Source organism: Thamnophis elegans, chromosome 6 (genome assembly GCF_009769535.1).
Source record: "Thamnophis elegans isolate rThaEle1 chromosome 6, rThaEle1.pri, whole genome shotgun sequence".
NCBI lineage: Eukaryota > Metazoa > Chordata > Lepidosauria > Squamata > Colubridae > Thamnophis > Thamnophis elegans.
Genome location: NC_045546.1, coordinates 19,396,668 through 19,411,546, shown reverse-complemented (window position 1 = coordinate 19,411,546; position 14,879 = coordinate 19,396,668). Strand labels below are relative to the sequence as shown.

At 41.1% G+C, this 14,879-nt stretch overlaps 1 protein-coding gene across 3 annotated transcripts in view; it reads left to right on the top strand.

Moving 5' to 3' along the window:
• The window catches only part of ARHGAP20 (Rho GTPase activating protein 20), a 101,708-nt gene extending 87,037 nt beyond the window's left edge, over positions 1-14,671 (top strand). For all 3 annotated transcript variants that reach the window (XM_032220073.1, XM_032220074.1, XM_032220071.1), the window contains 7 exons: positions 22-210; positions 934-1,112; positions 7,071-7,232; positions 7,720-7,829; positions 8,512-8,701; positions 10,638-10,752; positions 12,181-14,671. In XM_032220073.1, coding sequence (XP_032075964.1) covers positions 22-210; positions 934-1,112; positions 7,071-7,232; positions 7,720-7,829; positions 8,512-8,701; positions 10,638-10,752; positions 12,181-13,913 — 2,678 coding nt within the window. In that variant the 3' untranslated portion in view covers positions 13,914-14,671. The remainder of the gene's footprint in view (positions 1-21; positions 211-933; positions 1,113-7,070; positions 7,233-7,719; positions 7,830-8,511; positions 8,702-10,637; positions 10,753-12,180) is intronic.
• The last annotated feature ends 208 nt before the right edge of the window (positions 14,672-14,879 follow it).

Genomic DNA, 14,879 nt, shown 5'->3' with positions numbered 1-14,879 from the left:
GTCTTCTTCTTTTATGAGCAGGGCATGAATATCCTTTTGGAATTAAAATGAGCCACATTCGTGACACTTTGCCCCTGACCCAGGGGTCAAAGGATGGGGATTGCCCTCTGGATCTTCAGGGAGCCTTCCTAATAGAACAGTTGCCCCGTGAGCATCAATGTCAGTTCATTCTCAAGCCAAGTCGACTGACCACTGGGCATCAGTTGAATGGTGAGTGTTCCCACTTACAAAAAGCTTCATTTAGCAAATATCCCCCAGCTCAACCAGTAGTATTGTAGGGGTAGCCCACTAGGTCATGCAGAATGCCTGTTGGGTTTATTATCGATTCCTATGACAAGTGGATTCCAGTTGTATATTGCAGAGGACGGTAGGATGTCATAATATTGCAGAATGGTAGGGTACTGGAGGATCTAAAACATGCTAAAACAGTGCATGCTTTCTCCTTAGATTTAAGAAGGTGGTGACCACAAGAATGGATGCTCTAATATTTTCATCATTTGGGTGAATAACTAGAAGAAATGCTGGTCAGATTTGCAGATGTCACAAAGAAGAAAGTTCAGAACAATCTGAATAGAGAAATGGGCTTCATGTTAATACAATTAAATTCAACATGGAAAATTCTTAATTTAGCAAACAAAAATCAAATGCACAAGTATTGATATTGTCTATACCAGGGGTGTCAAACGCGCGGCCCGCAGGCTAGATGCATCATGCTCTGGCCTTGCCCCCACCCAGTTTAGCGATGAGGGGAAAGTCCCGATACGTCACGTGACAACGCCGTGACGGCACGAGTTTGATTCCCCTGGTCTATACCCCTCATCTTAACCCCTTAACCACAAATATTATTGGCTTTCCACAACAGGAATAGTCTTCTCTTCTAAAATAAACAAAAAGCAACACTTTACTTTCTTCCTTCTTTCCGGTTTTCTTTAGAGTTAAGCCAAAAGCCATTTAAACGGAAAAGATCAATTATAAACTGGGCCTTCTGGCGAGAGACAGGTGCTCCAGTGGACCATTTAGTTCCATCTCCAACATCTTCCAAAGCAGGAAAGCTGTTTGGCCTTTCCCTCTCGTCCATCTGTGAGAATGATAATCTGCCCAAACCCGTCTTGGTAAGTCTCTTCGACATCCTGAGCAGAATGATGGCAACTCCCTGGCTAAAGATGTGCACAAGTAGTCCTGGAACACATTTGGGCTGTTGAGAATATGTAGCAGTCAATCTCTTCATTGAGAAAGTACAAGTAGTCTATGAAGCACGACCACAGTTGAGCTCAAAATTTATGTTGCTGAACAAGACAGTTGTTAAGTGAATTTTGCCATTAAGTTAGCAACATGTTTGTTAAGTGGATCTTGTTTCCCCGTTGACTTTGCTTGTCATAAGCGGTGATCACATCACATCACACACCCACACGATACCGCAACTGTCATAAACACGCGTCAGTTGCCAAGAGTCTGAATTCTGATCCCACGATCATGGGGATCAGTGGTGGGTTTCAATTTATTTTGCTACCAGTTCACTCATGCATGTGTAGAAGCGTCTGGGGCAAACCGGCAGAAACCTACCTCTGATGGGGATGCTACAGTGGTCATAAGTGTGGAAAATGGTGATGAGACATATTTTTAAGTGCCGTTGTAACTGGGAATAGTTACTAAATAAACTTTTAAGTCGAGAACTATCCTTATTTGCCATTGTGGACATGACCATTGTGGACAGGAAAGTATACTTGGGAAATCTAGTTTGTAGATGGCAAATTAGATCCTTCAAATGCTCTGCCATCTTCTGTGGGGTCCCTATGTATGGCTCAAAAGCATTCTATGTGACATGCCAATCTTTAAAAAAAAAGGTGGGACAGAAGGTATGGTGAACATCAAGTAAAGTTCCTGCAGACATATTGGCACCCATAGGCAATAGATTGCTTCCCCAGTTCTAGGCAGGGAATAAGAAGATTTTTGTATATTATGGCAAGAGGAGCAAAGGAGCAATTAATAGGGGTTTGGAGCCTTTCTTAGGTCCCACTTGGTGAAACAGATCAAAATGCAACTCAAATTTTGTGTAATCATCTGTACTATCGCATCTCCTATCATAAGATTATAATGGAATAAATATTTTCCGATTTCTCACTCCACAAACATCTGATTTCCAGGATGTTAGACTTTCCAGAGAAGAACACTGTTGTTGTTTTGGGGAGCGGGGGAAAGTTTGGCATCAAAAATAGAAGTAACAAATTTATTAGGACGTTAGACTTTGTGGATCCCAGTTCGTTTCATTAAAATATAAAGTCATTGTTGGCCAATCGATAAACGCATGGACATTGCTGTGATAGTGGAGCATGTAAGGTACTTGGTATTTGTACCTAATATTTTAGACCAGGGGTGTCAAACTCAAGGTCCGGGGCCTGGATCTGGCCCACGGGGTACTTAGATCCGGCCTGTGGGGCGACCCTGGAAACAACGAAGTACCGGCCTGCAGTGCCTCTGTCAGCAAAAAAGGGAGCTCGGGTGGGCTGCATATGGCCCTCCCGAGCTTCGTTTTCACTGGCAGAGGATTGCAGGAGGCTGTCGCAGCCTAAAATTGAGCTCGGGAGCCCACTTTCGCTGGCAGGGCACTCGGGCCACCACCGGCACCCCTGACACAATTGATGTTGAGCTGGCCACAGCCACCAGGGGCCCCTGAGGTTGAACACAACCCTGATGCGGCCCTCAATGAAATCAAGTTTTGAGACCCCTGTTTTAGACTATAATAAGAAAATATATGCTGTTTCCTATGAGGACTACTATTATAAGACCAATACACTATATCTATTACCTTAATAATCAACCAATATTATGACTTGTTCTTTTCTTAGATTTAGTCTTTCTGTTGAAATAGTAAAGGCTAAAGCATAGGTTGGCATGTATGTGCCAAAGATAATTTAGGAGCTTCTTTGAAGATTTCCCTTCCTTTTAGATCAACTTTGTTCCTTTTTCTTCTAAATGCAATTTCTGCATTATTTGTGTATCAGAGTTATTACAACTGTACATTTCCAAACTGTGGCTTCAAACCATGGTTGCAGAAGAAACATTCACCATTTACCTTCCTGGTTTTTATGTACGCATAGCTCTCCAAAAGATTTACCATTTGGTGTTGCTTTATACAAATTAGATACACATATGCATTCTGCTTATCTTCCCCTTAAGGGTACAGGAATTTGTGCATAAACCACAACTCCCACAGTTACTATATTTGGAAATGAGACATGCCTCAACATATGGTTCCTTCCAAAATATCACATTTAAAGGTTCTTTTTTAAAACAACCTTGTAACTTATAACTCTGATAAGTTAAGTGTAACTAAAAATATGGTCATAAACTCTACTTTGGTTGTTGCACTGCAAAATTTGATCAGTATGAGGAATGATTTCAGATTAGCAAAGTACCAAATACTTAAAAAAGAAAAGGGACACAAATAGCTAAATGTGAATGATAAAGAGATGATGGAAGAAAGAGGCAGACTGAACATTTCAGAAGTTTCTTAAACATCCACCTAAGGCAGCATTCTAAACTACAGCAACTTGTAAGATGGATAGGCTTCAACTCCCAGAATTTCCCCAGTCAACATGACCCAGTGGGTTTGATGTATTTGCACATCTGAGCTTCAAAAGTGTATCCAGAAGTCTTAAAGATAGTGCATCCTAACTTCATTAATAGTAATTCGATCTGTAAAAAAACAACAACAATAGAGTTGACTTTGGAGATGGGAAAGGCATTAAGGAGGGATTTTCAGAAAAGAGTACAAAGTTCTAAGAAAAGAGAAAATGTGAAGAATAAACTGAATATAACCCAGCCTTGATTTTATTTAACATTAGCCGATAACCCAGTGTTGCCTGGATATTTATTTATAGGGGGAAAATTTCGGGAGCAAACATAATTTCTAATGTTGGATTTTCCCCCTTACCAGAGGGAGCCCCCTTGTGGAGTACTGTGAAACCGTTACCATGGCAACTCCACTGCACTGTACAGTAGAAGCCATTTTACGGCAGTACAGTAGAAGCCATTTTAAGGCACAACAGGCTGTATCTTAACAGAACACACACACACCCCGAGGGGTTTTAGGGGTGTCTTACCCCCCACAGTATTTATTTCTAGAGAGTAAGTCATCTGTGTACCAAGTTCAGTTGAAATTACTCAAGGCCTTCCAGAGTTATGCTGGAACATACACACACCCAGCCATATTTATAGATAGATAGATAGATGATAGATAGATAGATAGATAGATAGATAGATAGATAGATAGATAGATAGATGATAGATAGATAGATAGATAGATAGATAGATAGATAGATAGATAGATAGATAGATAGATAGATAGATAGATAGATATAGAGTGGGACTGAGAAGATGTTGGACAGATTAAGTAGTCAGAGAAAAACTTGACTGTCCACCCCATCCCAACTGTCTAATTAGAGAAGATAGGAATTCTTCAATCACATGGAAATCTCCTGACTCAGAGACAGAAAGTGGACAAACCTCCCAGAAGATTGAAGAAAACTGAGTGAATGGTATGGGGAGATTGAAAAATGTTGCACGGAGTTCCAGGCCTATTAAAGAAGTGTCCTTATATTTTGATGCTTCCTTTTGTCCTGAAGATGAAGAAGAGATGGGTGAAGGTAACTCTCCATTAAGGGACTGAAGCGTCTGTTCTAATACTGTGTTATACATTAATGCATATAGAGAGATTCAGAAATCTGAGCATGAGGGTTCAATTAAGAGCATTTGGGTAAGAATAAAAGAACGGGTAACGGGAAAAATCTGGGGAAACTTATTTTGGAAATATATTGTATACTACCAAACTAAGTAAAGGACCTAAATAATACATTTCTGGACCAGATTACAAAGCTTTCAAGGAGAGATATTGTACATGGTAATAATGGGAGACTTCAACTATCAAGACATCTATTGGAATACAGCTTGGACAAGAATGTAAGGTCTCCCAAATTCCTCAGTGGTCTTGCTGAGGAAGGTTGAAGAAGAAATAAGGAAATTGGTTCTTATGGTATCAATCTGATGTTAATCCTAAGGAAGAATTGGTCAAAGAAGTAAACGTAGTGAGAACTTCAGGAGTTCATGACACCTTGACATTCAAAATATCCCAGAAAGAGAAGCTGGAGAATGGGATAGAATGTGCATTAGAATTAGAGTCAATTTCAAGAAGCATACAGAACTACAGAACTACAGAAGATGTCATGGAGATAAATCCATGGTCCAGGTCAAAGGAAGCGTAAGGAGGTTTAGGTTAGAAATTTTCGAAAAATAAGATAACAGGAAGTGCAATTGTATCTGTTCCGATGAAGGAAAAATGGGACAACTTTGAAAATTGTGGGTGCCTAGGGAATTTTTGAGTGAGCTAAGAGTTGAAAGGGACATATACAGGAAATGGAAAATTGGTATAAGAGCAGATAGCCAATATTCACAGACAGAAAGGCTGAAGTGCAAAAGGAAATTGGGATTGCAAAGGAAGCTGAAGAGTAACAAAAATGTATTTTGGCTTTGTCAATAGTAATAAGAAAGAAAATGGAAGAAGAGACCACATTTTTAAAAGATAGTTACAGGTGACAATGAAAAGGCAGAGCTTCTTAACTCCTACCTTGCTTTGGTATTGTCCTGAAAGAGGAAGTTTTCTGAAATGAATTTAAGCAGGATTGATGCTTGTAAGGAGTGAGAACCTAAAAGAGGCTTGAGGAACATCTGGTCACCATGAATCAATTTAGTTTTCAAGACCAGATGGAATGGAAATTACAACTAAGAACCTTCTGTGATCTTTGAGAAGTCCTGGAAGAATGGGGTAATACCAAACAACTAGAGAAGGATAAATGTTCCTATCATCAAAAAGAGGTGGGAGGAAAAAAGAACTCCTCTCAGACCAATTGATATTGATACAGGGCAAATGACATCATGCAACGTGGGTACAAAAAAACCCCTAATAACAGCAAATGCAATCCTAGGCATCATGAACAGAAATGTAGTGTCAAGATCAAGAGAAATCATATTTCATTATCTGTGAAGGCTCAAGGTTGTAGTTGACTGGGCTAAACTGGGAAGATAAAAATATGTGGGATGAGAATGCAGGAGGAGACCATACCAATTAGTTAGGAGTTGACTAAGGTCAGTCCTAGAGGTCAGCCCTAGAGGAGATCAACCCTGACTGCTCTTTAGAAGGCCAGATCCTGAAGATGAAACTCAAATACTTTCCCTACCTAATGAGTACTAAGAACTCAGTGGAGAAGAGCCTAATGCTGGGAAAGATCGAGGGCAAAAGAAGAAGGGGACGGCAGAGAATGTGGTGGCTAGATGGAGTCACTGAAGCAGTGGGCGGGAGCTTAAATAGATTCCAGAGGATGGTAGAGGACAGGAAGGCCTGGAGGAATGTTGTCCATGCGGTCGCGATGGGTCTGACATGACTTCGCAACTAACAACAAGGTGACTAACCCTTTCATAAGTTCTGCCAAACTTCTACTGATTATTCCATAATTGTGGAATTATGAGAGTGTTGCAGTGTTGCAAGATCAACCTCAGCTAGTGTTTGGGGGAGGGGGGAGGTTATAAAGAGTTGATGAGCCTACTTATGTAAAAGGGAAAATCTGTTACGTAAACTATACTACAATTTTCAAGCTTTTTGCCATTTTTCTGATAAATAATATAATTTCAAAACTTTTTTTCTCAAAAAATCTGATTATTTTTTTTGTTCAGCTAGATTCAGCACTCAAAAGCCCTAATGTGAAATTGATTACTCTTTGTCTGATCCATATTTCTCCATACTGGGGCACAGGCAAAACTGCAATTGTGTCCTCACTGCAAGCATAACAGCAATCTTGAATGCGCCCCCCCAAATACCTCAATTGTTGAGTCTTCTGCTGAAGGCCAACTTGAGAGAGGCAGTTTGGGGAAAGGACACTGCCGAAACCTTCTGTATGTGAATAGGCTAGTGAAGAAAGAGAAAACTGTTGTTGCTAGATGCTTTTTCAGAATATGGTATCTGCTAAAATCACTTGGCAATTTATGTTTCATGTACTTATTATATATTTCTTTTATAGGATATGCTTTGCTTTCTCTATCAAGAGGGACCTTTTACTCGGGGTATTTTCAGACGTTCAGCAAATGCAAAATCCTGCAGGGAGCTGAAAGAGAAGCTTGACTCGGGTGAAGATGTACACCTACTTTGCGAGTCCGTATTTGTGATAGCCTCTGTGTTTAAGGTAGATGGGAATCTCTTTCACTCTGTGTAACAATTAGTTGACCATTGGAATTGCCTATCTCTGGATATGAAGATATTATCTTGTTCCTTTGAAAAAAATAAAATAATGTAGAACTCTGCAGATTAATTCAAAGAACCTGTGAACAACTCCATAAAGAAGTTATGGAGCTACCCTACTACCCTAAGTTACCCTACTACCTGAAATTGGGATTTAAAACATTAACAAACAATTCGGAGACTTAGCACACGCAACATGGGTATTAGTCTAGTGCTGAGATGTTTCTGTAACCCATTGATCTTCCTAATCATAGAATCCTCCAAATATTTGATTTGAAACGTCTCTTTGGAATTCAGTGAAAGGCTTCGTTCTGCATATAATTCTAGGCTCCATTCTAATTAATTAATAGAACAGGTAGACTCTCAAACTTTTTTTAATGTATATTTTGAAATGATTGCTCATGTATATGTTTCCCTTCCCTTTCAATAAGGATTTCCTTCGCAACATTCCAGGAAGCATCTTCTCATCTGAGCTCTGTGATCAGTGGGTTTCCTTAATGGATGAAGGGAACCATGAACAGAAAATGAAAATCATCCAGAGGTAACATTGTTTGTGTAATTTCCTTTGTCAGTTTTTCAGAAAATATCAAGGGACAGTGATAGGAAGCCAAACCCTAAAGTGTGTGTGTGTGTTTGTGTATGAGTGTGCACACACACAGATACATATTTTACAGTTTGGCTTCCAACCACTGTTCCTTGATATTTTCCAAAAACTGATACAGTAAATATATAAATATAAATTTATGATCGGGCTTGATAAATTGACATATAAAGCTTGAAAATTAATGAGTAATTTAAAAAGGCACTGTATTATTTTGTTAGAGACGTTAAGCTAAGTTTCTGCTACAGATTAAGACATTATTGTAAAACTAACAACAATAAAATAGATAGGCTTGAGCCCTTTAATCCCACCAGCACCCAGTTGCAACTGGCAGTTGGAACAGAGCTATTTTCAGGTGGGGAGGGGGAGTAGAATGCCTACCTTCTTAGCATGTTAATATAATACTGTATAAGAAATACTAATGATGTGATGGTCATTTCGACAAATCCTTTCTTAGCGAGCACCTAGAAGCCAAGAGGAACATACATGCCAAATTTAAAGTTTGTAGGCTTTATGGTTCTGGAGATTTTGTGATGAGTGAGTGGTATTTGCCAGATTTTTTAAAAAGGAGAATTTTGAGAGTCAGTTCTGAAGCTTTTTCTTTTTGATTTTGTGTTTCTAGACTAATGGAACAGCTTCCAAGAGCCAATGTAGTGCTGTTGTGTTACCTCTTTGGAGTATTACACAGCATACAAAAGCAGTCTGAAGGCAACCAGATGACCGCCTTCAATTTAGCAGTGTGCATCGCACCCAGCTTGCTCTGGCCTCCAGCTCCTGCAAATCCTGAGACTGAAGGAGAATTCACCAAGAAGGTAAGCAACAGTTCTTCAGGTTCTTTCCTTGGAACCACTTCAGATATTCTAAGGAAACAGTAGAAGAGGAAGAACAAGAGTACAACACCTTCTCAATTATCACGTCCAAAGAGGGGTAATACAATGGTATTGCCTACTTTGAAAAAAGAGTTGGGAGTGTACATAAGCATGTACTCACGCTTATGTATTTTTTCAAGAAATAGGCTAGTAGGCTAAGAGCCGAGGTGGCGTAGTGGTTAGGGTGCAGTACTGAAGGCCACTACAGCTGACTGTTATCTGCAGTTCAGCAGTTCTAATCTCACCGGCTCAAGGTTAACTCAGCCTTCCATCCTTCCGAGGTAGGTGAAATGAGGACCCAGACTGTGGGGGCGATATGCTGACTCTGTAAACCGCTTAGAGAGGGCTGAAAGCCCTATGAAGCGGTATATAAGTCTAACTGCTATTGCTATTGCTATTGCTAATTTCTGAGTGCAGCTGGATCCCTTGCACTTTAGAAAGTTTTCTACAGTACATAGGTAATGTAGTAATATGGAATGTGGCTTCAAAATGACCCATGCTATAAAGAGCTTACTTACTTACCAATCCAACATTGCACTGTTCTGTCTTCCTGGCAAGCATTGGTGCATGTTAAGACACAGATACTTTTCTGTATTAAGCATCCAGTCTGAATTGGTTCAAGGTCGTAGCCTTTCCTTATTCATCTACTTGAATATTTAAGCTTGTCTCAAGCAAGCGACACTCTGTTTTCCCACATACATTAATATATATAGTTGCTAATGTGGAAGTATTGGTGAACAAGAATTTGCACTAGGTACTAGCAGATGACCACCCTGCCAACAAAAGTGGATATAGTCAAGGCGATGGTTTTTCCCAGTTGCAATGTATGGCTGTGAATGTTGGACCATAAGAAAGGCTGAGCGCCAAAGAATTGAGGCCTTTGAACTATAGTGCTGGAGAAGACTTTTGCGAGTCCCTTGGCGAGTCCCTTGGCGATCAAGGAGATCAAACCTGTCAGTCCTAGAGGAGGACTGTCAAACCTGTCAGTCCTAGAGGAGATCAACCCTGACTGCTCTTTAGAAGTGCCAGATCCTGAAGATGAAACTCAAATATTTTGGCCACCTAATGAGAAGGAAGGACTCACTGGAGAAGAGCCTAATGCTGGGAAAGATTGAGAGCAAAAGAAGAAAGGGACGACAGAAAATGAGGTGACTGGATGGAGTCACCAAAGTAGTCGGCGTGAGTTTAAATGGACTCTGGGGGATGGTAGAAGACAGGGAGGCTTGGAGGAACGTTGTCCATAGGGTTGCGATGGGTCAGACATGACTTCGCCACTAACAACAACAACTAACAGATGAAGAGCAGCCACCTTCCTACATGTCTCCTCTTTTGCCAATGTGATCAGTAATCATTGTGGAACATTTTCGGATTCCAACCTAGTTTTGGGAGGCAGCCTAGAACAAACAGGTTTCAATAGGAGGATTTGTGTGGGAGGAAAAGAACTGGCATAGAAATCAGAGAGCACATAATTTGACAAGAGATAACAAGGAAAATGTTCTAATACTGAGCTGAGGAAGGATCTGCAGGAAAAGCCTGCTCTGTGCCAAAGGAACAGCAGAATGAGAAGGAAGTCTCACTTGCTTTTATTTTATTTTATTTGAAAGAACATGTTTTATATATAGGATGAGATTTGTCATTAAAGGGCATTCGGAAGGTTTACATAACTGCACATTTTTTTCACAACATATAACGCTAATACTAAAAATGCTGTGACATTAATTCCATTAAAGGAGGAAAAGTATAAAACAAGTTAAAAGTGAACTTTCTACCTGGTGGGCCGGCAGAGGCAAGCTGGAGTCTTGTAAAAAAATTCTTTGACTTACCTTGAATTCCATGGTGACCTTCATGCCTTAATCTCAACATTCTCCTTCGTTCACAGGTTTCTGTCCTTGTACAGTTTCTCATCGAAAATTGCTGCAGGATCTTTGGGGAAGAACTTACTTCTGTCTTTGCAGATATTATGCCCAAAAATGACAACCGGGAAGATGGTTCAGGTAACTAAAGAGAAAAAAAGCATAGTGGGAGGAAATTGCAATATTCTAGCTTTTTAGCCTAGTTTTCGCAACTTGTTGTTTTGGCATTTTTTAAAATGAGGATTGCAACGGAGGTGGTATTCAGCCAGTTCTGACAGATTCTGGAGAACCAGTAGCAGAAATTTTGAGTAGTTCGTAGAACTGGCAAATACCACCTCTGGCTGGCTCTGCCCCTTCTATTTGCTGCCTCCCAAATCGCAGCTGATCAGAGTCCCAGCTGATCAGCTGGGTCTTCTTCTGTTGCCCTGCACAGGAGAACGGAGCTGGATAGAAGGTTAGTGGGGTGGGGAGGGAATGTGGATTTTACAGTATCCTTCCCCTGGAGTGGGGTGAAATGGAGATTTTGCAGCATCCTGCCATACCCACCAAGCCACGCCCACCAAGGCATGGTACGCCTACAGAACCGGTAGTGAAAAAAATTGAATCCCACCACTGGATTGCAATATATGTTTCAAAACACTCAATGGAGCTAGTCAGCTTGTGGTCAAAAACTCAAGAGACTCCTAGGAACAAGTCACATGAAGGTGACTGAGTAGCCTTCCACATAGCCATCACTCTGCTGGAAGATATCTCAGGATGTCTCTAAGAATAGATAAAATTAGTTCAACAACTGATAAACATATTTGCAGGTTTGTTTGTAAAATTTATTAGCTGCCCATCTTTGCCACATGGTAACTCTGGGTGGCTTATCTTATTAAAAGACAACACTGTATAATTTATAAGAATGGAAATAACAATACTATAACATCAATTTATTTGAAAAGATGAGGGGAGGGAATAAGTTGAGAGGAGAAGTGGGGTGGGATCTTTGTTAATCAACCCACCCCCTACATGAAGCTCCTCTGTCAAAGCCCCAAGCCAACTGGCAGAACCAGGTTGGAGCCGACTTCAATTTGGGGGTGGGTGGATGGGAGGAAGCTTAAGATGTTCCAGAGAACAGGTGCAGTGGCAGAGTAGTCCCCTTTCTTGGAAGCCCACTAGCCGGAATACTCAGGCTGATGGGGCCTGCATTATGCTTCCTGTGCTGGCATGGGTGAGGTGGACCAATCCCAGTGGGATGGGACAGTTCTCCGGGTAGCCTGGAACCATCCCATAAACGACTTTAAGGGTAATTACCAGCACCTTGAATTGCACCCAGAAACAAATCAGCAGCCAGTGCAGTTCGCAGAGTGGTGGAGTTACTGTACATGGGCATGCTTGGGCTCCCAAAAACTGCCTAGTCTCCCCACCCCCCTGCACTCTGCACCAGCTGCAGCTTCCAAATGCTCCAATATTGACCTCTGTAAAGTAGTAAATAAGCCTGCTGTTGTTTTATTCAGAGTTTCAGAGCTCTAGATTGAGCTGATGAAACCTTAAAATTCGGTAACACCCGTTTTCATATTTTTGCAGATCTCTCTTCTTTTCATCTGAATGACTCCTCCTACGACAGTTTGGAAAACGAACTAAACGACTGTGCGGACCCCGCATTTGACAACCTTTTTAAAAAACGAGGGAAAGAGAACAGGAGCAGAGACTCCGTTTTGACCTTGAGCGACTGTGATTTGGACTCGCCAGAAGCTGGAGATGCTCAGATTAAATTGTCCATCAAATCTCAGCCAGTATCCATTTCTGTGGGCTTCCATCACAAATCCTCGTCACGGGAGCATTCGGAGAACGAGTCTCTGTGTTCCGTCACCTCAGGTTATTCATCAACGGCCATCTCAGACGTTCTGAAGAGCTCAAGGAGGCACAGGCGCTGTTCAGAGCCCACGATTGGTCTTCTTGACTCCAAGTTTACACCCCTCGGTGGGTTTCACGAAAGTGCTGTGCGCAAAGCCAGCTGCGATGCTGTTCTGTCCCACACAAATGAAGACTATCTCGAGCAGTTTCGTTCTCTCCAAGTAGAAGGCCAGAAACTTATCAATCAGAATTTGGTCATGGGGATAGAAGTAAGCAGCAAGGATGGTCCCGAAAGTCGTATCAGTGAAAAGAAAGATGTTTCTAACCGTCTCCTCCTGCCGCCACCACTTAGGTTAAATATTTGCTCAAGGACTAGCTGTTCTAGCCTCTCATCCCCAGGAACGTCCCCATCAGGGTCTTCGATGAGCTCTCTTGATAGTGCTTTTTCCCAGTTTTCGGACTATTCGGTGTTTACCCCAACCGAGGCTTCCTCTCCTCTAGACTGTGCCTCTCAGCCACAGAGGAAATTTGGAGAGGTTTCTCCTGATTTTAATCCCTTTTCAGGAGGCCACCTTGGATCTGGAGTTAGCGCTTTTTCTAACCAAGCCAACAATAACCAAACCAGCAGCTTGATACCTATTAAGAAAGACAACCTGGAATGGCTTCCTCACAAAAACCCGGTCACTCTGCACCCCAGCACATGGTTGAAAAGCGGTGCTTCCACCATGAAAAACTGGACTCTACGGAAAAGGGAAAGAGCCTCCAAGCAGGATGAGAAAAAGAACACTTCCGTGAAAATAACTTTGGAGTCAACAACATTTCCCTCTGAGAGTAATTTAGCTCAGGGGCAACAAGGAACGGGCAACGTTTGTACCACGGATGTCAATTCTGTGGCGGGGCACTTGGGAAATGGATCTCCTCAGGACATTGGGCAATTCACTAGCCTTCCTTTTTGTGTCATGGAGGCCCAGGAGAAACGGCTAAAGGCCTTGGAGCTTTTAGCAGAGCAAAGCAAGGAAGAAGAAGAAGAGGAAAATTCTACAGTGTTTCTTCCTCACAAACCACCACCACCCAGTCTTAAGCCACCATCTCAAAATAAGCCCAAGCCAGAGGCTGATTTGGGGGCTGACCATCAGGGGGTCACAGAGAGAAAGTTAAACGAAACCGCACGTTTCCCAGGAGTTGCGGTCCAGCAAGCAGCAGATTCCAAAACTGATAAATCTTCATTGAGCAGACAGCCCAAAGATGCTGACATCAACTTGGAAAATGAATGTTGTGCTTCTTCACGCCCCTCAGTCAAGGCTGAGGATGAATGCTCATTTCAAATGGCTCCAAATAATAGCTTTTCCAAAACCCCGGAGGGAACTGATGCTAATAAAATGGAATGGCTGAAAAAGTTGTGCAGTGATCCCAAATTCAAGGATACAGACCAGAATTTCTTTACAGAGGAATCCTACGTTTGAGCAGCGGATATCAAAGAATGTTATTTCAATTTGACTTGGTATTGCTTTAATATCCAAGGAGGTGTCGTCTTCATCAGGGAACGGAGGAAGCTATTTGAGTGGAATGGTTTTCTTAGCTATATTCCTGCAATTTTAAAAAAACATTTCCTGGTATCTAGGAAGGTCACATGGCACGTTTTAAGAGAAACACTTGATTGTATAACACTTAGCAAACACTTGTGTACGTGCTTGCTATGTAACTTTTTAAAAATAGCTCGGATATATTCTGGACATTGTAAATTTATGTTTCGTGTTCATGGTGATTTGGCTGTAATGTGTTAAAATCGGCTTGGCCTTCATAGCTTTGGTATTGTATTGCTCTTTTGAAGCCTATGGTCCATTTCATTGTTCTCCAAGAAAAGATGTCTTAAAGTTTTATGAGGAGCTTGTTGCAGTCAATTTCTTCCTTTGCCAAGAGGGGGAAAAAATAATAAAGGATGACTTTTGACCTTTTTTGTAACTTAAAAGTCCAAGTTATATGTATATCACCATTCTATCTATGTTCCATTTGGCTATTAATTTTTATTTGTCCCATATTTTTTTTGTTTTATAAAGATGCTCTCCAATGGCATTACATTTTGCTGGTGGTGGTAGTGATGGCATTGCAGGCAGAGCTTACATAAGTATTCTATGTGTCTTTATTATAATATATTGAAAGTAATGCAGTTATCTTCCAAAAGCTTCAAGATTGTATAATATATCTTCGTAATTTTTTTTTTTTTTTTTTTTTTGCTATTGTATATGTTCTGAAATAAATGTGTATTTTTGTACATGTGGAAAATACTCGCCTTTTGAGTGGGTGGGCTCTGGCAGGGATGTGTAACCTTTCACTGAATTTTGAAATACAGAAGTGCATGCAGTCCTTGCTTAATGACCACAATTGGGACCAGCAACTTTGATGTTAAGTGTTGCAGACATTAAGAGAGA